At 32.7% G+C, this 26588-nt stretch overlaps 1 protein-coding gene across 3 annotated transcripts; it reads right to left on the reverse strand.

Moving 5' to 3' along the window:
• Positions 1 to 7106: 7106 nt before the first annotated feature.
• Positions 7107 to 25867, reverse strand: LOC111046656. Of its 3 annotated transcripts, none has more exons than XM_039436500.1 (6): positions 25448 to 25867; positions 24222 to 24318; positions 18781 to 19061; positions 14066 to 14264; positions 9145 to 10133; positions 7107 to 9102 (listed from the first exon to the last, which is right to left on the reverse strand). In XM_039436500.1, the coding sequence occupies exons 1-6, from the start codon at positions 25678 to 25680 to the stop codon at positions 8886 to 8888; spliced, it is 2016 nt and encodes a 671-aa protein (XP_039292434.1). In that variant the 5' UTR covers positions 25681 to 25867; the 3' UTR covers positions 7107 to 8885. The 3 variants fall into 3 exon arrangements, with proteins under 3 accessions (XP_039292434.1, XP_039292433.1, XP_022187947.2); XM_039436499.1 differs by having other exon boundaries at positions 7107 to 9092; positions 9135 to 10133; XM_022332255.2 differs by having other exon boundaries at positions 7107 to 10133.
• Positions 25868 to 26588: the final 721 nt, after the last annotated feature.

A 26588-nucleotide genomic window follows, 5' to 3' on the forward strand; every position in this document is an offset into this window, starting at 1 on the left:
GATACTAACATACTTTGTTTGAATTTAGACTGTAGTTTGAAATAAATATTATACCTACCTACTCTGTTACCTAGGATAATAGATAATTCTGATCACTAAAGCTGCGTTTACACCATAGTTATGAACAAAATGTTAATAACTTAATCCTTATAGATTCTATTAGATTGAACGGAACTTGACAAACACATATGTTCATCATGTGTATGATAAGTTATTTTCAATCTAAGAATCTATCTATAAGGATTAAATAAAATGTTTATTTTTCCGTCCTTATAGATTCTATTAGATTGAACGGAACTTGACAAACACAATCATATGTTCATCATGTGTATGATAAGTTGTATCAATCTAAAATAGAATCTATAAGGAAGGAGAAATAACATTATGTTAATAACTTTGCTGTAATCGCAGCTTAAGCTACAAAGTTGATTATATTCAATGTCAAAATATTGTAGATTATTCAATAATTTATTGAAATGAATAATTAAAACTTACTTATATTCTCATTTCATTGAACTGATCATAATTGACTAGACTATCATGTTTTCAGAACGATACAATAAATCTTCCATGTCTAAAAATGTCCAAATTTTGTTGAAATTCAACAAATCTAGTAAAAAAGATAAAGCCACTGACATAATATTGACAATAACACAAGTGAAAAGTACCAAATTGAACCAAAAACACACTGTAGAAGTTTATTGAATGAAAATTGAAACAGATGAATTTTGTCAAAATTTCATCAGTAACTGAAATTTATTAAGATTTTATTTTGAATTCAAACTAGGACGTATTATTCTCAACTATTCACTATAATAATATTCCTATCTTGTCAACTATCATTTTGAGATTAGAGATTATAGAGATGATTTAAAAATGTGTCGATCTGGTATTTTAATTTAAGAATTGTAATCAAATACAGTTGAGAATTGAAAAATAATCAATTAATTATTATAGAGTAATAAAATTGTCATTATTAGAGTTATTTTGAGTCAATTATAATAAATAATTATTGTACCTGAATTATGGATAGTTCACTATAGTTACATGAATGTATTGTATATGTCTTGTTAGGAAAAGATTAATTATTATCAATAATAAATAAATATTATTGAATAAACTAATTGAAAGTGAGGATAAGTTATTCAAAGAATATGATTGAATGTAAAGAAATTAATGAATAGAGAAAAGAATAAATAAATTTATAAATTATTTGTAGAAGAGTGAGAAATTGAAATGTATTTGTGAGGAGTGAAACGGGTCATAAATGTAAAAAATATATGATAAAATATTATCTAAAGTTATATAGTTGAGTTGACAGTTGTGTCTTCTAGTATTTCTCTTATTTGAATATCCTGAAAAGAAAATAGAATTTCTTCCTAGTGAAATCTGAAGCGGAAACTCATAATTTCTGGACTCACCGATTTTTTGTACTAGAAAATCTTTCTAATATTTCCATCGATCTTATTTATTTATGTTTAGAATGAAAAGTTATAACTTCTGGTCTCACTGATCTTTTGTACTAGAAAATCTTTCCAATATTTCCATCCATCTTATTTATATATGTTCAGAATGAAAGTTAATTATTATGTTTAGAATTTCGTGAAGTGGACAACTACAAGAGTTGACCTATTTTGGACTATGTGTAACCTTATCTAAATTTGGGAGAGGAATAGCACAAGGTGACCTTATTTTTCTCTCCCTATCATTTTGATTATGTACTTATTGTATCAATCAATAAAGAATAAAGAATAACGAAGATAACAATAGGCTCAGCCAGAATTGATTTCCAACAAATTTCTATGAATAAAAGTAACAATAATTTCCATAGAATATCCTTCATAATTATCACCTATTTACTCAAATACAAATTTTAGTCAAACACAATATTAAAGTCAGATACAATTTGTTTTAAACACATACATTTCATTGATTCGTTGATTTATACAAGTACGGTACATCATAAAAATGATAGGGAGAGGAAAAATAAGGTAACCTTGTGCTATTCCTCTCCCAAATTTAGATAAGGTTACACATAGTCCGAAATAGGTTAAGTCTAGGTTAATTAAACTTAGATTTTCAGTTCAAAGCTATAAAAACTATAAATAATTCTTGAAACCTTTGTTAAACAATTGAACGTTTTTATCTTTATATTTGTTTGAACTCAACCGAATTTTCAATGGGAACAGTCTCTATATTAATCCAATATCCATCATATTTCTTATTTACTCAAATACAAATTTAAGTCAAACACAATTAAAGTCAAGTGACATTAAAATCATATACAATTAAACTTGAATTTTCAGTCCAAAGCTATAAAAACTAAAAATTATTCTCAAAACTTTGTTCAATAACTGAACGTTTTTATCTTTAATTTGTTTGAACTCAATCGAATTTTCAATGGGAACAGTCTCTATATTCATCCAATAACTACTAAATATCTATAAATTATAATATATAGTTTTGAATACAAATACATGAGTGTCAATATTTTATTGAAATTATAGATGTCCTACTATTACCACTGAAACACCATTCTTACCAATATATAATGTAATTACAGTATTATCTTTGTAAATTGTTCCACTGTATAATGTTACAAAATCTATGTATTTCTGATATAAATAAATAATATGAGAGTGATACTATTGTACTAATATAATACGCAATTGTATGATATGAGAGTATATTAATTATCATAGCCACCTCTAATACATGATTGGTGAAAAAGATTTTTAAAAATACCAGCTGATCTTCTTCACCAATCATGTATTTGATTCTAGGCCTACACTGCAAGGTAGGAATAACTCTCATTTGAATAGGACGCTATAGGCGGCCCTGCAATTATCTTGGTGTCACGGAATAAGTGTTGCCTGTGGCGACCGAAATTTGTGTTTAGAACCGGTTTTCTCCCCGCTTTGTAAACACACAATTTCTTCCCGGATTGTGGGTTTGAAGTGTAAACACCAATTCTCCCCGGTATGTGCATTGAAAGTGTACACACATTTCTCCCCATTATGTAAGTTCAATGCGTAATTTTTTTTTCAAGTTAACAGAGAAAAAATGTTACAATTGTATTTGAAACATCTTAATATAACTTCTAAATCAAAAATTGAATCTCTAACATGTGTGTGAATGTGTGTAAATCAGCCTCCCCGCTTTGTATGTTCATTTCTCACCTCCCCGTTTGTGGCCTTGTTCCAGTATGTGTGTGTGTGTGTGGTGTGTGTGTGTGTGTGTGTGTGTGTGTGTGTGTGTGTGTGTGTGTTGTGTGTGTGTGTGTGTGTGTGTGTGGTGTGTGTGTGGTGTGTGTGGTGTGTGTGTGTGGTGTGTGTGTGTGTGTGTGTGTGTGTATGAGTGTATGTGCGTCTGTGTACACGATATCTCATCCCCCAATTAACGGAATGACTTGAAATTCAGAACTTAAGGTCCTTACATTATAAGGATCTGACACGAACAATTTTGATCAAATGCAATTCAAGATGGCGGCTAAAATGGAGGAACTGTTGTCAAGAACAGGGGTTTTCACGATTTTCTCGGAAACGGCTCCAACGATTTCGATTAAATTTATACCTAAAATAGCCATTGATAAGCTCTATCAACTGCCACAAGTCCCATATCTGTAAAAATTTCAGGAGCTCCGCCTCATCTATGCAAAGTTTGATTTTAGATTCTCAATTATCAGGCTTCAGATACAATTTGGATAAAAAAATTCGAGTGGAAAAGATTCAGCATGAGAATCTCTACAACTAATGTTCAGTAACATTTTCACCTAAAATTGAAAATAAGCTCGAAATTCGAGAAATTTGATTATTATTGCAAACTGTTGGCAACTGTTGATTCTATTAAATGATTCTCTATGAAGAGATAGCAGACCTCGTGTGTCTCCAGCGTTATTGTCCTGTCACCAGCTGGCTCAGATCTTTGTTTATAAGTAGACTTGAGATGCGCGTGTACACTAGCGTCAGGTGATCAATTTTCATAACGGCAAGGAAAGTTGTGTGAGTGTACCACACCAGATTTTTTCAAAACTTTTCATGTCTATTGTGTTGAGTTATAGCATTGAAATAATATTAAACATGGAATTTTTCATGAAGTCTAAAGGTATTTTTGTGCTAAATAGAGTTATAGCATAAAGAAAATACAGCATAAGATACCCCATGATGTAGGTCGTTTATGTTCCAAATTTTAAGGCAATGCTTTTCAAATCAAGCCAATTACTGTCGACTACTGTATATTATTACTGTTTTGTTGGATTGAGAGTGTAATAACGGCTCAGTATAAGAGACTACCAGTGTCACATAGCTTTACGAAGAAGAACTACTCGGACTATCGGCTTGAGTTAACAGTAAATTTAGAACATAAACGCCTTATACCATGTTCTTCTTCTTCTACTATACCATCTTCTTAAGCTACCGTATTTTTATCTGTCTTATCTTATATCTAAATTTTATCTTTTCGCCACACTGCACAGAAAGCAGCTGTTCTCCAGTCCCTACGTAGATCTGAAAGACATTGTTTGCAGACGACTCTCGTCTGACGTCAGAACAGGTTTCTTTCCGGCCTAGGCCGGAAAGAGTACACTTTCCAGCCGCTAACATGGAACTAAGAAAGGTGATCAAAAAACGTTTCATTATTTGTGTTCATTATTCATTAATTAAAACATTTATAATAATATCATCTTATTGTCATTTGAAAGAATAAAAAAGTATAAACTCAACCTCCCACATAATTGAACATCATCTTTTAGGTTATTTAGACAAATCAGAATAAAAAATAAAAATACTTGGACAATTTCCTGATATTCAGATTACCTCAGATTTGCTAGAGCTATCACCTTCCACTTCTGCTTTCGGAAGTGCTTAGTAAACAACTATTCTCATATATATTGCTTATTTTGTGTGTGGCGAAAAATAGCTCGCACCACGGGCAAAAATGTTTTTCCAGCTCTCAATCTTTTCTAGTCCTCGGTCTACGGCCTCGGACTTGAAAACCGATTTTGAGCCGGAAAAATCTCATTTTCTGCTCTAGGTGCGAAATATACTATAAATACATGCATTACCTTCAACGCTTCGCTTCAACAATCTCAGCTTGAAGCCACCTTCCCCTATATTTTCACCTTTAGAAACTACTGTACTATAATGCCAAGGATTAAAATAATAGAAGGTCATAATAGTATATTTCGCACCTAGGGCCGAAAATGAGACTTTTCCAGCTCGAAATCAATTTTCAAGTCCGAGGCCGTAGGCCGAGGACTAGAAAAGATTGTGAGCCGGAAAAACATTTTTGCCCGTGGTGCGAACGCTATTTTCCGCCACACAGAAAAATAAACATTATATATATGAGAATAATTGTTTATTAAGCACTTCCGAAAGCAAAAGTAGAAGGTCATAGCTCTAGCAAATCTGAGGTAATCTGAATATCAGGAAATTGTCCAAGTATTTTTATTTTTTATTCTGATTTGTATAAATAACCTAAAAGATTATGTTCAATTATGTAAGAGGTTGAGTTTATACTTTTTATTCTTCCAAATGACAATAAGATGATATTATTATAAATGTTTTGATTCTTGATTAATAAACACAAATAATGAAAAGTTTTTTGATCAGCTGTTTTAGCACACTTGAAATTTGGCCAATCTGAATGTCAAAGTCAACAACGCTTGTTGTCGACTTCGGAAGTTTAGGTTAGAAGTTCTATCCTACTCTGAAAATCGAATTTGAATAGTTTATAATATATATCTTATCTGTATTTTATTCATCCAAATAAAATGATAGTATCTTATTGCAGAATACTTATTCAATTCTAGAAGCATAAACTGATTTCGTTTCATAAATTATTTGTAAAAACATTCAGCAACATGGATATTGCCCAAGTAGTTCCAAAATTATTCACCATGTTTCGTGATAAACGAAGTACTATGAGGTTTGAGGTTAGATTCTATTATACTCTGAAAATTGAATTTGAATAGTTTATAATATCTCATTTGTATTTCATTCATCCAAATGGAATGATAGTATCTTATCGCAAAATACTTTATTCAATTCTAGAAGCATAAACTGATTCCGTTCCATAACCTATTTTGTAAACACGTTCACATCAATTCAGAATCAGCTGACTTCAAGGTTATTTTACAGCCCTAGGGCCGTTATAGTATATTTCGCACCTAGGGCCGAAAATGAGACTTTTCCGGCTCGAAATCGGTTTTCAAGTCCGAGGCCGTAGGCCGAGAACTAGAAAAGATTGAGAGCCGGAAAAACATTTTTGCCCATGGTGAGAACGTTATTTTTCGTCACACCGAAAAATAAACAATATAAATATGAGAATAATTGTTTATTAGGCACTTCCGAAAGCAAAACAGGAAGGTCATAGCTCTAGCAAATCTGAGGTAATCTGAATATCAGGTAATTGTCCAAGTATTTTTATTTTTTATTCTGATTTTTTGTCTAAATAACCTAAAAGATTATGTTTAATTATGTAAGAGGTTGAGTTTATACTTTTTATTCTTCCAAATGACAATAAGATGATTTTATTATAAATGTTTTGATTCTTGAATAATAAACACAAATAATGAAAAGTTTTTTGATCAGCTGTTTTAGCACACTTAAATTTGGCCAATCTGAATGTCAACGTCAACAATGCTTGTTGTAGTTGACTTCGGAAGTTTAGGTTAGAAGTTCTAACCTACTATGAAATTCGAATTTGAATAATTTATAATATATATATCTTATCTGTATTTTATTCATCCAAATAAAATTATAGTATCTTATTGCAGAATACTTATTCAATTCTAGAAACATAAACTGATTCTGTTTCATAAACCATTTTGTAAACACGTTCACATCAAATCAGAATCAGCTGACTTAAAGGTTATTTTACAGCCCTAGGGCCGTAAAACTTTTTCCGGCCTGGTCAGAAAATCATTTTCGGCCTCCATATGACGCACGAAAACCAGCTCATTACATCCAAGTGGGGCGAAAAAATTTTACCGGCCTGGTCAGAAAACAATCACTTTCGGCCTCCATATGACGCACGTAAACCAGCTCATTACATCCAAGTGGGGCGAAAAAATAATTTAAAACAATTTTTTTTCAAATTTCCATGCATCTTTTTATTCGGTACTCGAGGAAGCAAACAAATATAGTTTCTAAATCTATGCGAAGCTGTGAATAAATAACTATACAAATCAAAATTGATGTTCAAAATATAGAATACAATATCTTCCTATCAATAGAGACATAGATGTTATACACTAAATAATCTGAGACAGTGTTTTCCCATTTCTAAGCTAGGTAAAAATAGTGATAAATTCTACTATATTAGTCTATCAAATTTAAGATGAGAAATACAAAAGATAGAAGAATGAGGACGTATACTTCAAGGAAATAGAGGATAAATTGATGGAGGAACTTAAAAAATTTGAATATGATCCAGATTCGAGAATCATTCATTCAGATGATACAATTTGAATCTGATATAAATTCCTCCAAGATATCCTTCATAAAAAATTAATTAACGATTTACAATGGATATTATAATTCAACTTTTATAAACTCTACATAGAACTCAAAGTGAGAATACAAAAAACTACAAAATGAACAAATTAATAAATTTATGAAAGAAATAAAACTAAATCTTCTATTAGCTATGGAATTACAAAATTTTGTTTTAGCCTAATTCAATAAAGACTATAATAAATTAGTAACATTTAGAGAAAAAATTATGAATTTCAGACGACTTTAATACAAAACTATTGATAAATATAGAGAATTTTAATAGTAAGGTTATCAATAAATAGACATTTACAAAAACATTACGATAGCTTCAGAAACAAAAACACTTGAGTGCCAGTTGCACAAAAGCCGGTAAAATTTTAACCGTGATTAATACCACGAGAACCAATCAGAGAAGCCGTCTTTTCAAAAATTCCTTCACTGAATGGTTCTCGTGAAATTAATCACGGTTAAAATTCAACCGGCTTTTGTGCAACCGGGCCTGAAATCTATTGATTATCAATATATTTGTATTACTCTACAATAAAATACTGTGATGTATAAATTTGTGCATTTTGATGAATTAATCACCATTATCACAAAATGAAATGATCCAAATTTTTTGAAAAACTTAGATTCACAATCTACAAATTTGCTACATATTCAAACACTACACAATCTACTGATTTTGTTTCAAATTTCAATTTTTTTAAATTTTATTTTATTATATTTTATAAACTATGATAATTCATCAACATATTTACACAATATAAAGTTACAAGTTGTGTTAATTATAAAGAAAACTAATCATTCACATAATAGAACACAAATATTGTTCTGCTGATGATTTACTATTTATATCTCAAAAACAATTCTTTTTTTTGTCATTACATGAATCATTGTCGCTGCATAAAAAAAAATGATACACAACATTTTGTTGACGATTTACTATTCATAAATCAAAAACAATTCCAGGTTATGATGGTTTCTTGATTCATTCCGAGCTGCTTTGTATAAACACACTTTTTTTTATGAATTTGAACACGACATGCAGTCGATTATTAAGTAAATATTAAAAACTTTTACTTCCTGACTGTTAGTACTGTACTTACAGTCAGTAAGTAAAAGTTTTTAATATTTACTTAATAAATATTACTAAATATAATCTAATAATATTAGAACACGACTGCATGTCGTGTTCAAATACATAAAAAGAGTAAAAACAATTCATTATTTTTGTCACTAATTACATAGATAATTGTCCCTGCATACAGCACAATGATTTGAAACATTTTTGTTGATGAACTACCTATTCAAACTTTAAAAACAACAAACTATTCATTATTTTATCATGAATTATTCATTATTTACTAATAAATTTGGATGAATTATTCACCATAGCTCGGGAAAAAGCTGCCTCAGATTGACAGTGGCATTTACATCACTGTCAGGAGACCCGATCGATTCATAACCATGATCATCAGAATGACCTTCTTCGCAAAAACATTTCTCTCCCAATTCTATCAAAGATGGCTTTTCATCTACCTCGACAATTTCCACATCACTGTCGTCAGTATCTGGACAGTAACTGCTACTGTCCTGACAGTAACTGCTACCGTCCTGACAGTAACTGCTACTGTCCTGACAGTAACTGTTATTGTCACAGTCTTCACTGATTACCACCTCTTCAGCTACAGCTGTAGTACAACAAACCTCCCCAATTACCACATCTCCCATAAACACAAAATTCCCACCTTCGTCTGCCGACTGTGTGCAGATCAACACTATCGGCTCTGCAGACGGCTCCGCCACACGTGGCTGTATCGGCACGTACGGTCGGCCGACTGTCTTCAGGGAGTCGGCGGGTTTTACGCGGATGTTACGCTGTGCGGTCGGTCTGATAATGGCCTTCTTCTGAGTGTCTGTGGGCTGTACACAGATTTTATCCGCCACAGACTCTCTGCAGACGAGAGAAGTAACCCCATTTGTGTACTGTACGCTCATGTTACGTTTCTCTTCAACGCAGATCTTCTTCGGAACGTCGGTAACATCATCTTCTGATTTTATGCGGATGTTACACATCTCCTCCAAAGACTGTTTGTAGACGTTCTTCGGAGCCTCAGTTACTCCATTTGCAGGCAGTAGTTTGATGTTACGTTGCTCTGTGGCCAGTACGCTCATGTTACGTTGTTCCCCAACAGACTGTTTATAGACGTTCTTTGGAGCCTCAGGCAGTACTTTGATGTTACGTTGCTCTGTGGCCAGTACGTTCATGTTACGTTGTTCCCCAACAGACTCTCTGCAGACGTTCTGCGAGGTACCGATAGTTTCTCCAGCAGAATTTACGTTGATGTTACGTTGTTCTGCAGACTCTACGTTGATGTTTCCTGGTTCCAATGTTAAATAGGGTTTGAAAAGACTGTGTTGTGAGGGGATAATATCGTTAGAAACTACATGTTTAACTTCCTCCATTTCGAGTTCAGTAGATGCATTGTAGGTTGCTAGTGGACTAGCAGCGGTGGATGATGATGCATACGTCTGCATACTGTCTGCAGACGGGGAGCAGGCGGCGGACGGTCCGTCGGAGTCCATGGAGTCTCCACTGGATTCTGGAATGCATGGCAAGAAGTTGTCAGCTTCCTGAAAAATATAAAAAAAATTAATTAAAAATTGGAAAATGTTGTTTTTTAGTTGAAAATTGGATAAATTTGGGGTTTTATAGTTGAAATATCATCGGGAATATCAATCAGACTGACAAGAGCATAAATTTATCAATTATTATTCTTTATTCTTTATTAAAAAAAAAAAACAATCAAATACATTCAATAAAGCAAATACAATATTGTTTCCTAATTTCTAATGTGTTCCCTATAGGCTACCCTGTGTGGGACACTTGAATATATATAATAAAATATTAATATACAAATTTAAATATTATAACATGAAGAACATAATAATTGAATATGATATTATATTGAAATAATCAATTATGAAACGAAAATCCCAATTAAATGCTGTAAATCACCCCGAAGACTTCTGCTACTGCAAATATTGACAACAGGGTGAACAGCTAGATAGAAATTAATTGGGATTAACAGCATTTAATTGAGATTTTCATTTAATATTAATTATTCATTGAAGAACATAATAATTAAATATGATATTATATTGAAATAATCAATTATTGAACGAAAATCCCAATTAAATGCTGTAAATCACCCCGAAGACTTGTGCTACTGCAAATATTGACAACAGGGTAAACAGCTAGATGGAAATTAATTGGGATTAACAGCATTTAATTGAGATTTTCATTTAATAATAATTATTCATTAATTAGCATTTGAACAAATGCAACTTCGATTTCATTTCCATCTATAAATTTATTATGTAAGCTTTGTTATATTGTTCCTTACAACCATATACGCTACCACAAACTGATGAGAAAGGGGGTTTGACAGCAGGGAAAGAAACAAAACTTTTAAAAACAATAAGTCCTGTAGTTTTGGTTATTTTGGATTTTGAGTCACCGTTTCAATTCATTACTCTATCAAGTGCTTAATCCAAATTTCCACAGAACATTACAATGATAAATCATAAATTCTGTGATTTTCAATTTATTCAATTGAATATTTCTGTTTGGAAGATGGAACATTATAGCCAATATGAATTTTAATCATAATTTGCGGAAGATGAAGAAAGATAGATATAGAAGTGAATAAATAACAAATAGAGCCACATGGATGAAGAGAATATTATATAGTGAAATTCAGGTTCTTTACACATTATCAATCTCTAATGAACTCTACATTATATACTGGAGCTTGATAATGGTGTGACAACCGAAACAAGTATCTCAAATTTATTTGATAAATTAGTCATTTTGACGTCATCGAGTCGTTTTTATTCAATTTGTATTCTTCAGAGGAGCTACTTCTAAGAACTTTCTAGCAACATCTGGCGTTCCTCAGGGCTCTAATCGTGGACCGTTACAATTCAGTATATTCATGAATGACATTGTAGAGAATCTTGATTGTCATGTGCTGATGTACGCTGATGATCTGAAAATATTCAGGAAAATTAGCTCTAAAGAAGACTCAATGTCATTGCAGAGAAATCTTAATCAAGCTTCGAATTGGTCCATGAAAAATGGCATGCCCATCAACGTAAGCAAAACATTTGTAATGAGCTTTTCAAGAAAAACGAATACCTTGAGATTTCAGTATAACATTGCTGACAGACAAATTCAACGTGTGGCCTGTGTGAAGGATCTGAGTGTCATATTTGATAGTAAACTACTTTTTAACGCGCATATTGATGATATAGTAGCTAAAGCGAGAAGACAGCTTGGTGTAATAAGGAGGATTGGCAGAAACTTCAAAAATCCTCAAACATTGAAGACACTCTTTTGTTCCATCGTCCGATGTCACTTGGAGTACGCGTCCATCGTTTGGAATATGCACTACAAAGAAAATAGAATCTGTGCAAAGAAGGTTTGTACGTCTGGTGTTGAAGAGGCTCATGCCGGATTTGGAGCAGCTTCCTTATAAACAGTTTTGCAACGAGGTGAAAATTGAATCTTTGGAATGGCGAAGAATGATGCAATTTTTTTGCATGACTGTCTACATGGACGTATAGAAGTTGGCGTCATTGTACCAGCGCGGAACTTGAGACAGTACCATCAATTTCATGCCGTTCTTAGAAGCTGCACTGCTCCATTAGAAAGATGCGTTGCAATTGGTAATAAACTGTCAAATCAAATCGATTTTTTTGAAGTGTCGAGAATTTTTAAAAGGAGAATAAGATCCTTCCAGGAACCTATCCAACAGTTATGAGTTCCAAAACACATTTTTTATGACAGTTGCAATAAATAGAGGCCACTTGTGCCGTTCTATTGCACGCAAATTGCCTAAGCAATATATATAATTTCCACATCGAGTCGCTTTTATTCAATTCGTATAATTTCCACTAAATTTACAACGTGAATCTGACTATACATTAGGGATGGGTATCGATACATCGATGTTTACTGTTCGATGTTTTTCACTTATCGATGGTTTTACCTAGACATCGGTCATCCGATGTTTTTCCCAACTAAAATGAATTTTTCATTTAGGCTCTCTGTATTTTTATGTGAGACTGTTGGATACTCTTGAAGATTTACATAACTTCTGTAGCTCTTGTCAAGGTTAGATACTTATTTAGAATTAAATAAAAGGTCGGATTCTTCGTTTCTTAAGAAGAAACAGTTTTTTCTTATTACAAGTGCTTTCCTCAACATACGTTTAACACCAATTAATCTAGCTCTGGAATAGAGGTCCTCGTATTGTAAGGAGTGTAGATATCCATATAAAAAACTTTAATCATTTCCATTACCTAAATAAAGCTATCAGGTATTGAATGAATACGATATGAGTAACAATGATTGCTAAAATTAGCTTAGGATGAAATTCCAGACAGAATCTTCAAGGATATCCCGAGAGGTTTCTGACTTGACTATGAAGATGACAAATCTTGTAAACTACCTATAATAGAGTTGATGTGTCTTTCTAGTCACAACCTTACTTCAATTATTCGAAAGACTGTTACTTGAATACCACAAGTCCAAAATTGCTGTAATTCCAGTGAGCAACTGTTAAAATATTGGAACAATAGCTCCAGATAAAATTGTAGTCACTTTAGAAGTTGTTTTGTACTATTAAGTATATCGAGATTATGAAAAAATATGCCAATGAATCAATCAACTTCCAAAATAATTGAGTTATATCTATACAAAATAGTAAACTAATACTCTGTAAGCTTATTAACAGAAGTGTTGTGGGTTCAATCAAATTGATTTCGCCCCGTTTTATCATTTTTATCAAGAATAAGTGTAAAGTATCATATACTGTACATTGTATCATTTTTACTTTATTAATACTAATAAAAATCTATTCATTCATCGTTTCTGATGCTTTTGAGTATTTATTTGTTCAAAATTATTTAATTTTGAGATAAAAATTCCTAAGTGAAAAAAAGAAAATGGTAGCTATAAGGATAACCGCTGAGTTTTGGACACTTCAAATACGACATTTGTAATCTCCTATCATCCAGGAACAATACCCTAGAATGTTCGACACTACTTCTGAAATACTCTGTATAATAGTCTTCGTAGTATCATCCGTAAATGTACGGCGATGCGTCGATGTTTAAAACATCGATGTTTACTGTTCGATGTTTTTCACTTATCGATGTTAAGGTGAAAAAAACATCGATGTTTTGTCTTTTCGATACCCATCCCTACTATACATCAATACCTACAGACAGAGAGAAATTAATTTTTACACGACTCTCACTCGAAGACAGAGAGTGTGGAAACGGTACTCTTTCCTTGACTAATCACTGGCACTACCTTACAGCATTCTCTCCCTACTTCAGTGCCAGCATCCAGCATGCTTTCTCCACTACTCTACTCTACACTCTCTCTCTCCATCCTACAAACTGCGCAACCACAAATCGGTCCCCTCTTCATCTAAAAAGTAATATCTCTAGGACTAAACAGAAAGTACTAAATAAAATGAGAGACCAAAACCAACCTCGAAATCCATGGCCTGTTTGAAGAGAGAATCGGCAAACAGTTCAAGCTCTTCGAAATCAGGTGTGCCAACCTTGTCACTGTTGCTGAGCCAGCAGTCGATGACGTCATCAGCCAGGTCTGCCAAAATCACCAGCACCACAAGTTGGAGGTGCGGCAGCTGGAAGGGTGACCACTGGGCGTATGGAAAGTGGTTTTGCCTACAAAATATTTGAGAAGTTTTGTGTTATTTCTTGGAGCAGTCAAGTTAAGTTTCAAAAACATTTTTAAATTAGTACTGTATGAAAAGTAACTTCTTAAGATAAGAGATAAGAATCATGTTTTTTAATTTCAAATGCGGACACAATTCTGTGATTGAGAGTTCAAAGCCCTAAGACGTATTCAATATATATAGTGAGGTCCACGTTATAATGGCAGTGTTTAATTAGCGATGGTATTGCTATCCTTGTCTATCATTCAACAAAGCGGATAGCACTATCTCTTTCTCGCTTTGCTCTGTTGCCAGATCGTCTTTTAACAATGTAGAACTAGTAGTTCTGTGAACAGTAGACCTCGCGCAGTTATAAACCACAGTCTCTTCTAATACTGTCCATCAGAGTAAATTCTGTCCTGTCCTGTCCTGTCGTGTCGGCGAGATATCGGTATATAAACGAGTAATGGCTGTTTGGGTTGTTGTTTCGACAATGCTAATAATTTGATGTGAACAGCTATGCTACTATCATCAAAAGCTTACCGAGTTGAAAGCAGAGAAAAGTCGAGAGAAAATACTATGCTACTTCAAGTTATCAATTGCATGCTTCACTGCAAGCAATTAATAGTCCACACAACAGCGGTTTTTCACCAAGCTACATTGAGATATTAAATTGCATGCGTCATTGCATGCAATTTATAACCCACTAGACAGCTGATTTATGATGAATAATTCTAAAGTCTGATTTTTACGGTAATATTGGCGTTCGAAGGAGACTCCTTTTCCTTTTGTACTAGTAGTTCTGTGAACAGTAGACCTCACGCAGTATTCTCATCCACAAGCACCTGATTGAAACTATAGACCTTATGGAAATACAGCAATAGACTGGCTTCTCCACACATCTGTGAAATCGCTTGTCAGCAGATCTATGATGAATAATTCTATAGTCTGATTTTTACTGTAATATTGGCGTATGAAGGAGGCTCCTTTTTCCTTTTATATTATCCTTGAAATGCAAAATTTCCAAAAACCTTGTATATACGTCGACGCGCAATTAAAAAAGGAACATACCTGTCAAATTTCATGAAAATCTATTACCGCGTTTCGCCGTAAATGCGCAACAGATAAACATTCAAACATTTAAACATTAAGAGAAATTCCAAACCGTCGACTTGAATCTTAGACCTCACTTCGCTCGGTCAATTATCCTTGAAATGCAAAATTTCAAAAAAACCTTAAGTATACGTCGACGCGAAATTCAAAAAGGAACATAACTGACTAATTTCATGATAATCTATTGCTGCGTTTCGCTGTAAATGCGGAACATATAAACATAAAGAGAAATGCAAAACCGTCGACTCGAATCTTAGACCTCACTTCGCTTGGTCAATTAATAATAAAATAACAAAATATTTCATTTTTATTATGAAAAATCATTCTGGAATTATTGAAAAATCCACTTCTTGCTTAATAAAATCTAATTGATTATTTTAAACGAGAATGAACAGTTGATATTACATCAATAAACCTGTATCAGCAACCGTCTATAGAAGGCAAAGTTGATAAGACAGAGGATCGGCAACGTTGATCTCCTATCTTTCTCCACTGCCATTATAACGTGGACCTCACTATATGTATTCAATGCTCCATTTTGATTGCGGATATAGTAAAGAATAAATTGATGTAATGCAAATCTAGTATTTATGCAGAGACATCTTCAACAATTCATACATAATTCAACATTAAAGTTCTACTGTGATGTTTTGGTATATCTCCATAAATAATGAACACAAAGCAATTTTGTCAACCACTTCTTTGACACAAATATATTTCAATAGAAACAAATAGTAGAGCTACAGACAAGTAAGCCCAGTTTTCACTAGTAGAGTTAGTGGTCTAGTAACTAGCATCATAGAGAAACAGCAGCATAAGTAGATATCCCTTGATATAGGGCGTTTATGTCGCAACTTTTACTGTTATCTCAAGCCGATAGTTCATGTAATTCTTTCCCGTAAAGCTGTGTGATACTGGTGATCTCTCATATTGTGCCGTTCATACACTCTCACCTCAACAAAACAGTAAAGTTCAACAATAATCAACAGTAATCGGCTTGAGATAACAGTAAAAGTTGCGACATAAACGCCCTATACCATGGGATATCTACTTATGCTATTGTTTCTCTATGCTAGCATACTAAACTTTACCGAGCTAACTCTACTCTACTTACTTGGTCTAGTAACTGTTTTCACTACAATTGAGAATAGAAGGTAAAGTGTGTTGTCTAGTGAGCACAACTAACCTTAGAATGTCAATACTTTTTAATAAATTAACACTTAAACACTTAATATCGGGGCACCGAGTTTCGCTCGTTATTTATTTATTGATAAACAGAACACAATTCTTCAAAATGATTGAGGAAGGACTAACAGGCACTGCCCAAAACTGTTTCTTCCCCGAATTTTGATTTATACTCTATAAATAGACCAAAGAGTAGGTTATGTTCCATACACTTGAATTCAGGTCCAATTTTCAGTCCAAATATTTGAAAACAGAAAAGTTCTAATTTAGATTGTTTACAAACCAAATTGAATAACAAAATAACACTCACTAATCACTTAAAACTGTAAAATAATGATTAACTTTGACTATTATGATATACTCTAATTTAGAATGATATACCATGTCATGTCAACAAATCAGATTAGGCTATCTTGATCAAGTCAATTAAAATTTCGATCCAATTTTTCTCGTGAGATGAGCTGATTGATTACACAGCTGATCCCCCACACACGCACACGCATCTTCTTGTTATCGACAGACGACGAAATTATCATCTGTTTTCCAAGGATGAATAATTATTATCCTTTTCATGTCCTTCAGCAAGTTTTCCCAGGGATGAGACCTATTAGTGCAATCGAATTTTATCATTAACCTACTATGTTCCAAATTTCGTGAAAAACGTTAGAGCCGTTTTCGAGATCCGTTCAACATACATAACCAGATAACCATAAACAGAAATTACTCGCTTAATATAATAGGATTAACACTATTAAACTGACACTTTTTAATAATTTTCAATAAATTGATACTTTTTAATAAATAGCAATACTTCTTAAACTTGATAGCTCGACTCTAATAGCTCGAGATTGTTAGTAGAGATAGTGATAGAGTAGAGTGAAAAGCGGTGGTGGGGGAAGGCAAGTGGTAGAGTACTATCCCACGGTGCTATCCCACTCTACTCTACCAAAAACTAGTACTCTACCATGAACGTTTTCCAAGCAAAATTCTGAGCATGTAAGTCGTTGCTTCTGTACGGTAAAACGGATGTGTCTTCAAGCTTAAGTCGTCAAACTTGAAATGTATCGGCCGGCAATCTTTTTCCATCAAACCGTCCGTCTTTTGCCTATCCACCAAAACCTGAATCGCGTAAAAATGGAGATAGAGAAATTGTGATTTTAGATTCGGATTCAGCGCCCTCAAATTAATAAAATGCCTCGCGAGTACTAGAAAATAAGCAAGTTTTTTTATCGATTGTGTATAACGCCATTTAACCCTTTTTTTCTTGATTCTCATGATACTCTCAGAATTTGATGTTGATATTATGATTTTGTACTATATTGTTGATAAGAATACTATCTACAAAATTTCAATCCATTTACAATCACTGTGTCTCGAGATATGACATGTAAACAAAGCCATTCAGCGATTAACAATAATATTTTTGTCATTTTTCATTTTCATTTTTTTTCATCCCACTGACCACCTATGAAAGGGGTATAAGGATTTGTCAATTATAATCTAAGTCGTCAATATTTGCATTCTATAATGCAAAAAGAATTCCTCACTGGAATAAGGACAAACCTGCAACAACTCCTCCCTCACCTTAATTCTGAACTTATCACCTGTAAGAGCTTTTATGCGTGTTGGCAATGAATTATAAAGCCGAATTCCTGCACTCTTTACCCCCCTCTCATACATACCAGTTCGATGAGTGTCGTCTCTGAGGTTTTGTCTATATCTGGTATTGTATGAGTGGAACAACTCTCCTGTATTGAACCTATCTCTATTCCTATCAATAAAACAAAGAGCCTCTAAAATATATACACCTGGTAGTGGGAGAATCTTCAACTCTTTGAAATAATCTCTACAACTTGCTCTAATAGATTCACCCACCATCACTCTAACTGCCCACTTTTGAATCCTAAATACATGTATTGCATGAGTTGAATTGCCCCAATGTGTTGTTAAATATAGGATTATCCAGTTGAATCAGCGAAAAAATACAATATAATTATAACTCATCCACCGGATATATCAACCGTATACAATTCAGACTCAATCAACCATATCAAACAATATCAAAAATAGGAAAACGGACGACATAAGACGGCGTGTGGACACAATTTTACATACGTCTTTTGCTTGAACCGAAAGATCCGTCTTTTGCTTGAGCAAAAGACTGAAGCTAAACTTGATCGTCTGGACCGGGCTTAAAAAAGAAGACAGCATTTCTATTGTTGCCTCACCTGTGATTGGCCAGAGCCGGCAGACGGCGTGCTAAGGGAGGCGAGACAGAGATGGGAACAACAGCTGTCAATCCCTGCGGCAGAGGGAGTGAGAGAGAGAGGGACACTGCAGGTCCTTCGGTCATGACAGCTGCGTCCACCTTAAGGTCGCCCTTAAGGTCCACCTTCAGGTCTCCTTCAACACGACATCTCCACAGCTCTTCGTTGGCTGCGGCCAGTTCACGCTTCAGGGCGTCACGTTCCAAACTGACCGTCTCGTATTTGTCACAGAGGATGTCACACTAAAAACACAAATTAAAACAAAATTAATAAATAACACAGAGTGAAAAATATACAAAAGAGTCCAAAAATAGTTATTTGTATATCTAGAGTGAAAAGTGCTGTTTTTCTCCCTGAGGGAAAAATTTGAAGCCCGAGGCGAAGCCGAGGGCTACAATTTTCCTGAGGGAGAAAAAACATTTTTCACTCGTGATATACACAACATTTTTCCTCCACCTACATTTTTATAAAAACTGCTAATAGAATAATTTTTAAAAACGTATGTGACCAAACAATGTGTTACAGCATAATCTAAAAAGTAAACAGAAACAGCTGGCTTGTAATCAGTTCTCCTCCGACAGCACTATCTGTCAGCTAAAGTTGTAACAACAATGACAGCCAAAACTACAGCTATGATGAAGTTCCCGTTTCAAATTTGATTAGATAATAAGTAATATTCGTTGGCTGATATTTTGAATAACATGTAATAAAAGAAAAAAATATATACATATTTTTTAGTATAGTGATATGAAGTTTGTAATAATAATGTCAGCATACAAACATAAATTTTATATATCGATCAAATGTCTAGTTGAGGTATTGAATTTAGTTGGTTTAATGACTACTCTATATGCTTCCTCATCTGAGCTTAGACCTTCTGACCTATTCCAAATGTACGTTTTTAAAATAGAGATGCTTCCCATGTTATTTAAATGGAGTCACTTTTACTCCTAGGGAGTTTTTCTGTTTTTTAGTACCGAGAGCGAAAAAGTGACACTTTAGTATCATGTTTCAGGGAGTAAAGTAAGTACTTTTGACAGTAGGTGGAGGAAAATGTTATTTTTGAATTGCTATAGTGAGGTCCACGTTATAATGGCATTGTAGGATTGGCAATTGTATTGCTATCCTTGTTTATCATTCAGGACATCGCACTAAAAACACAAATTAATTAATCACTCAAATTGAAAAATATACAAAGGAGTCCAAAAAATGTTATTTTTGAATTGCTATAGTGAGGTCCACGTTATTGTTAAGTGATTGTGTTTTGTTTCAATGTAGAAGTTAGTGAAGAATTGAAAAGTCGCACATAACCTTTACTTGGACAATTTATTTTATGAAATTGGGATAAAAAGAAATTTTGGACTGTAGCCTGTTTCTTTGTCCTTAAGTTGATTGTGAAATAATGGCAGTGTTTGATTAGCAATTGTATTGCTATCCTTGTCTATCATTCAGGACATCGCACTAAAAACAGAAATTGAATGAAATTAATTAATCACTCAAATTGAAAAATATAAAGAGGAGTCCAAAAAATGTTATTTTTGAATTGCTATAGTGATGTTCACCTTATAATGGCATTGGAGAAAGATAGGATAACAACGTTGCCGATCCTCTATTGTCAATGCCTTCTATAGACGGTAACTGATACAGTTTATTGATGTGATATTAACTATTCATTCTCGTTTAAAATACTCAATTATATTTTATTAAGCAAGAAATAATATTTTGCAATAATTTCATAATGAATTTTCATAGTTAAGACGGAATATTTTGTTAATTTATTAATTCTACATTGTTAAAAGACGATCTGGCGACAGAGCAAAGTGAGAAAGAGATAGCGCTACCCGATTTGTTGAATGATAGACAAGGATAGCAATACGATTTCTAATGAAACACTGCCATTATAACGTGGACCTCACTATAGAGAGATGATTAGTATAAAAATGTATATTTACAGAGAAAGAATAGTAGTATATAATATATATATATATATATATTATATATCATAGTTTTATAATGACCTATCGATTTACAATCGCATGTTATATTGATTGCACACCAAAATCAAGAGTTGATTTTAATGGTAATTATTATTGAACGAAAATCCAAATACATGCTGTAATTCACCCCGAAAACTTTTGAATAGTAGCGCTCATCGAATTTCCATCTAGCTGTTTACCCTGTTGTCAATATTTGCAGTAGCAGGAGTCTTCGGGGTGAATTACAGAATTTGTTTGGATTTTCGTTTAATAATAATTATAAATTTAATTAGCATTTGGATAATTGCAATTTATCAGTAATTTCCATCTGTAATTAAAATGAATTTATACGTATTATATTAATTGAAGTATTTAAACAATTTCAGAGTTGAATAGAGGTCTATTAGCATAAAAAATGCTTGATTTTTTCTGCGGTACTAAAGTATTTGAAAAGTTGAGATAAATTTTTAACATAAATCAATGTTCAGTCAAGTAACTTACAGCCACATGTTAAACTTGAAAAAGCAATTAAAGTTATCTTATCTCTTGTGCTGAGTGTACCCAATGCATTACATCAATTTACATCATTTTTTATAGTGCTAAGGGTTTTCTCAACAAGCACTAAAGTGACGCTTATCAGTATGTTATTCTTTTTGAGAAAAAGTAGTTATTAGAGTTCTATGATAACAGATTTTCTTCAAGCTTTTTTCTACAAATTCATTTTCCTTCTTTCACCATTAATCAAGTTATATACCCTACAAAAACTCCAAAATATGGTAGGTTATCAATAATTATGTGAGCTAAACTATCTTATAGTGAGGTCCACGTTATAATAGCAGTGTTTTATATTAGCAATGGTATTGCTATCCTTGTCTATCATTCAACAAAGCAGATAGCGCTATCTCTTTCTCGCTTTGCTCTGTTGCCAGATCGTCTTTTAACAATGTAGAATTCATAATCAATTAACAAAGTTTTTTATCTTAATTATGGAAATTCATTATGAGTTTATTGAAAAATATAATTTCTTGCTTAATAAAATATAATTATTGACTATTTTAAACGAGAATGAACAGTTAATATTACATCAATAAACCTGTTTCTGCTACCGTCTATAGAAGGCATTGACAAGACAAAGGTTCGGCAACGGTTTTCTCCTATCTTTCTCCACTGCCATTATTACGTGGACCTCACTATAGAAGGAAAGACAATAATTATGACTGAAAATTTACAATAAATGGAAGAGTTGTATGTTAATTGTGTTTTTTAACACTTGTAGGCCTACAGTAGATTGGTTCTTCAAATCTTAAATTCAATCTAAAAACTCTGGAAAGTATATGGATATTTCATTTGGTATTTTAAAATTGATTTGAAGAGTTTTATGTTGTCATTTTTGTTAAATCCTATCTTATTTCTAACTAGCAGGTAACCCGTTCTCCGCAAGTTTCTATTTTAAAACTTTACTAACCGAAAACTTGACGAAACAAAATATTGGAAAATTTAATGAAAATAGGCCAATCACCATTCTCGGTTAATAAAGAAAATATGCAAAATTTCACCTTAATAAGTCCAGTATTTAAGACGTTATGTGTCAAACATAATTTTATTATTCCGTATGTGTATAAGCCAGTTCTTTCCTCTATTATAGTAGGTTATAGATTATTTTGTTTTTTGGTCTGTGATCTTGGTAGATAGTTAGTGGGGAGGATATTTTTAATATTCTTTCCGAAGAATGGACATTGATATGTCCAAAGCTCCGCCAATTTATGTAGATGCATTACAATATAATTATTTTCTTAGTCTATATTATGAAAATTCATCTATAATTTTGCTGTATTGTAAGCTATTGTATATAAGTGTATAAGCCAGTATATTGTAATCTACATAAATAAAGTACTCAATCAATCAATCAATCTTTATTACATTTCTAATTACAATAAACCAATTCCTTCCAAATTTAGAGTTTCGAAATTAGTTGGAACAGTTTTACGGTAGGCCTAGCATTTTTGTTAAATCCAAGCTGCTTTCCAATGATTATTTTCAAAAATAATCTAAGAGCTCGCAGTTTATTAAAAGATTGATTAATTTTGCACGTGTTGTTAAACTAGGTTGAAGACCTTGAGGTATCAATCAATACGCGAAATAGAGCATTGATATTCAATTATTCAAAGGGTGCTCAAGCTAGATTTGATGGATAATGAATCGACAGATTATCTGATATTCGTAAAGGTGTTTCATTGATTAAAGTTCTGAATTTTGAATTATTCATTTGAAGGTTTAGAGTATAGGCCTATTCACAAAGTGAAATTCACAGTTTAGTCCAGTATAAAGTTTATGACACAAAAAAGTTTGAAGTTCATTTTATTTGAGTATAAAGTTTTTTCACGACACAGTTTATTGATTAAAGTTCTGAATTTTGAACCAATTATTCATTTTTTGTGTAGTTGAGAAGTTGATATTGTGGTAATTATTCATATTGAATGAAAAAGAGTAAGAAATTGTCAATAACCACAGATTTATTGATACTTTGAAAGACCGGTTTCGGTTATTACACCATTGTCAATCTCTGATAAACTGAATATATCAGACTTTATTAGAGATTGACAATGGTGTAATAACCGAAACCAGTCTTCTAAGTATCAATAAATCTGTGGTTTTTGACAATTTCTTAGTCTTTTTCATTCAATTATTCATTTAAAGGTTCTGAATATATTTACAAAGTAAAATTCACATTTTAGTTGAATATAAAGTTTATTTCACAAAAAAAGTTCATTTTATTTGAGTAAGTTATAAAGTTTTCACGACACAGTTTATTGATTAAAGTTCTGAATTTTGAACCAATTATCCATTTAAAAATTCTGAATATTTTCACAAAGTAAAATTCACATTTTAGTTGAGTTCATACATAAAATATGGGAATAGGTATCTATTCTTGCCTGCCAAGGAAAAATTAAGATAAAATTATGAGAGGAAATAGGGCTTGTCAAATTATCTGACAAGATTATGGAACGGTATAGACTTCCAAGTTATTCATTCAATATTACAACTTCAATCAAGTTTGGGGAATCTTTATTATTCAATAGGTTTTGATATAGAACCAATGTTTTCTTCAATATGATAGTTTATGGAACTCAGTTAAAGTTTATTACCTCCTCTTGTCCTACCTACTACCATAGGTAGGAAAAGTATTACTTTACAAAAAATTCAAGGTAACCTACACCAAATTTTTTAAGGTTCCTATATGTTTCAAGGTCCCCTGAGTCCAAAAACATATTTTTTACAGATGGAAATTACTGAGATATTGCACATTTATTCAAATGCTAATTAATTAATAATTATAATTAAACAAAAATCCATTTTCATTTGATAATAATAAATATTTTTTTTAGATAAAATTGATATTTTATTTTGAAATTTGAGAAAATTTACCTGCTTCTGCAGCCGGCAAACTGCCGATTCCAGTTCTTCTAGTCTAGCTTTTTTTCTGTCTCTTGATGTTTGTGCAGCTTCTCTGTTTTTCAGTTTCCTGTAGTAAGAAAAACGAAAAATCATGATTGAGAAAAGAATAAAACAAAATCGTAGAATTTACCTAACGATGCAATATTTAGAAAGATTCAAAGAGGAGAATCCACGAGAGGCGGAATGTGATACAATCAATAAGCTTAAAACCGATCTGAAAATTAGTATCAATGTTAAGTTGGGACTGGTTCTTGAAATAGACCAATAATCATCTAGGCTGGTTCTAGAAATGGACCAATAAATAATCATCTAGGCTTACTGGTATTTGATAAAGCTCTAAGGTATAAAATGAAACTAGATCAATCTAGCAAAGTAGAATTTAAAAGTAAAATTGATCTTAAAATCAGTATCAATGTTAGGTTGAGACTGGTTCTAGAAATGAACCAATAATCTACCGGTGTTTGATAAAGCTGTAAGCTATAAAATGGAACTAGGTCAATCTAGCAATGTAGAATTAGAAGTAAGAATTTAGTAGGCACTAGAGACTATGTAAGATAATTAGCAATAATAAATTTTTTATTTGAAAAAATTTTAATTAACCCAGTACTACTTGATTTATAGATTTAAAGAAGTTCTACCTTCATGAAAATTAAAAATAAATTTCAAGAAAAGCGGTATCTTGGTGGGCTGAATAATCGTAAACTTATTTTAATGGTGGATTTACTTTAGACCCTATTAATTATTCAAGTAAATCATATAAACAAAGCATGAACAATGATGACATCTTCATTTCACATCTTAGTATTATGGAAGCTGCTACATATCTAGGTACGGTAGGGTTAGTAAATTACTCAGACATTGCGGTATAGTTTATCCAAACTGCTGGAGAATGACTAATATTTATTGACAAAAGAAAGTAGAACTTTATATGAGTCATTAATATGCAATATGAGAATGAAAACAACAATTCTCCAAACAGGAAAATGGAAATGGTAATTTGGTATCATGTCCTTCTATGGCTGATGCAATCATATCGTAATTCAATGCAATCTGAGCATGGATTAGCCTACTTCAAATACCGTACTGTGTAACTTGGGATTTGCTCAAATATTTAAAGATAATAATTCTAAACATGTACAAATAATCACATATTTAGCACACAAGTAATTTCAAGAAAACAATTAAATTCAACTTACTTCCTCATGATTTTTTCCTCCTGGCTCAAATGATCCAGGCGTCTCTTTCTTGGAGGTTTACTCATGTTTTTTGTGTCCATTCTGTCAATCTGTGATATTCTTTCAACTGAATTTCGACTATTTGGAACCACAATTTCGGTAATCACTACTTCACGAACCCTATCCGAATCTGGCGATTTCAACAAGATTGTTTTAGTTGAAGAGTTACTTTGGCGACCAAACATTTTCGTCATTTTAGTGAACTAAACTTGAAAAAACCCTTTATTTGAACATTAGATGTATTAGGTTGATTAAATTACACACATTTTCCCTTCAAAATCGCAAAACTTCTCTAAATAAACCCATTTTTCATGCAATACCACACAAAATCACTTCTTTCTTTTCTGGCTGCTGAGTTGTCAATGCTTTGCTTTTAGTTTGGGAATTTGGTTATGACGTCAACACAGCTGACGCAAAATGGGATGTAACTTCGGAAAAGATCGGCTCTCCTCGTTAAACTTCGGTTAGACGCCATATTTGATTTACAAAATTAGTTCAAATCTCTATCGCTAGAATGCAGGAGCGTGCAGAAATTATGAAATTAGTTCACTTTTCTGCCGCTAGATGTCAAAAGCGGTCCAATCGGTTTTCTTCTCAGCAAGATTGATTTGAAGCTTGGAGCCTCTGAAAGATAATGAGCAGTGAAAATGCTCTTCTCTCGTATTTTTGCTTATAACTTTTTAACCGTACATATTAACCGAATTTTACAAGAGACCTTTTTTGTTGAAAATAACTTCTTCTACAAGACCAATATAGAATCATCTCAAAATATTCCATAGATGAGGAGTTACAGAGCTGAACTTGTAGAATACTCTTTTGATGTCTATAGTTTTCTTCAATTTGTGATTGAATATATGAATATACGAGAAAAATAATAAGGACAAAACTTGTAGGCATTTGAATAAGCTACAATTTTGTTCATATACACATTTTCATAAAAATGAGTATTAATGCCAGAATTTTCAAAAAACCGTTAACTGACTTATGGTCGGTATACCATAGTGCACATTTCTTCCGTCTGATTTTATACAGCCCTTTATCCAGGTAGTTGTTCGGGTTTTTTCCACTTATTTAAGATCCTCTCATGTCAAATATCAAACTG

The sequence above is a fragment of the Nilaparvata lugens genome, chromosome 10, assembly GCF_014356525.2.
Source record: "Nilaparvata lugens isolate BPH chromosome 10, ASM1435652v1, whole genome shotgun sequence".
In the NCBI taxonomy this organism is placed as follows: Eukaryota; Metazoa; Arthropoda; class Insecta; order Hemiptera; family Delphacidae; genus Nilaparvata; species Nilaparvata lugens.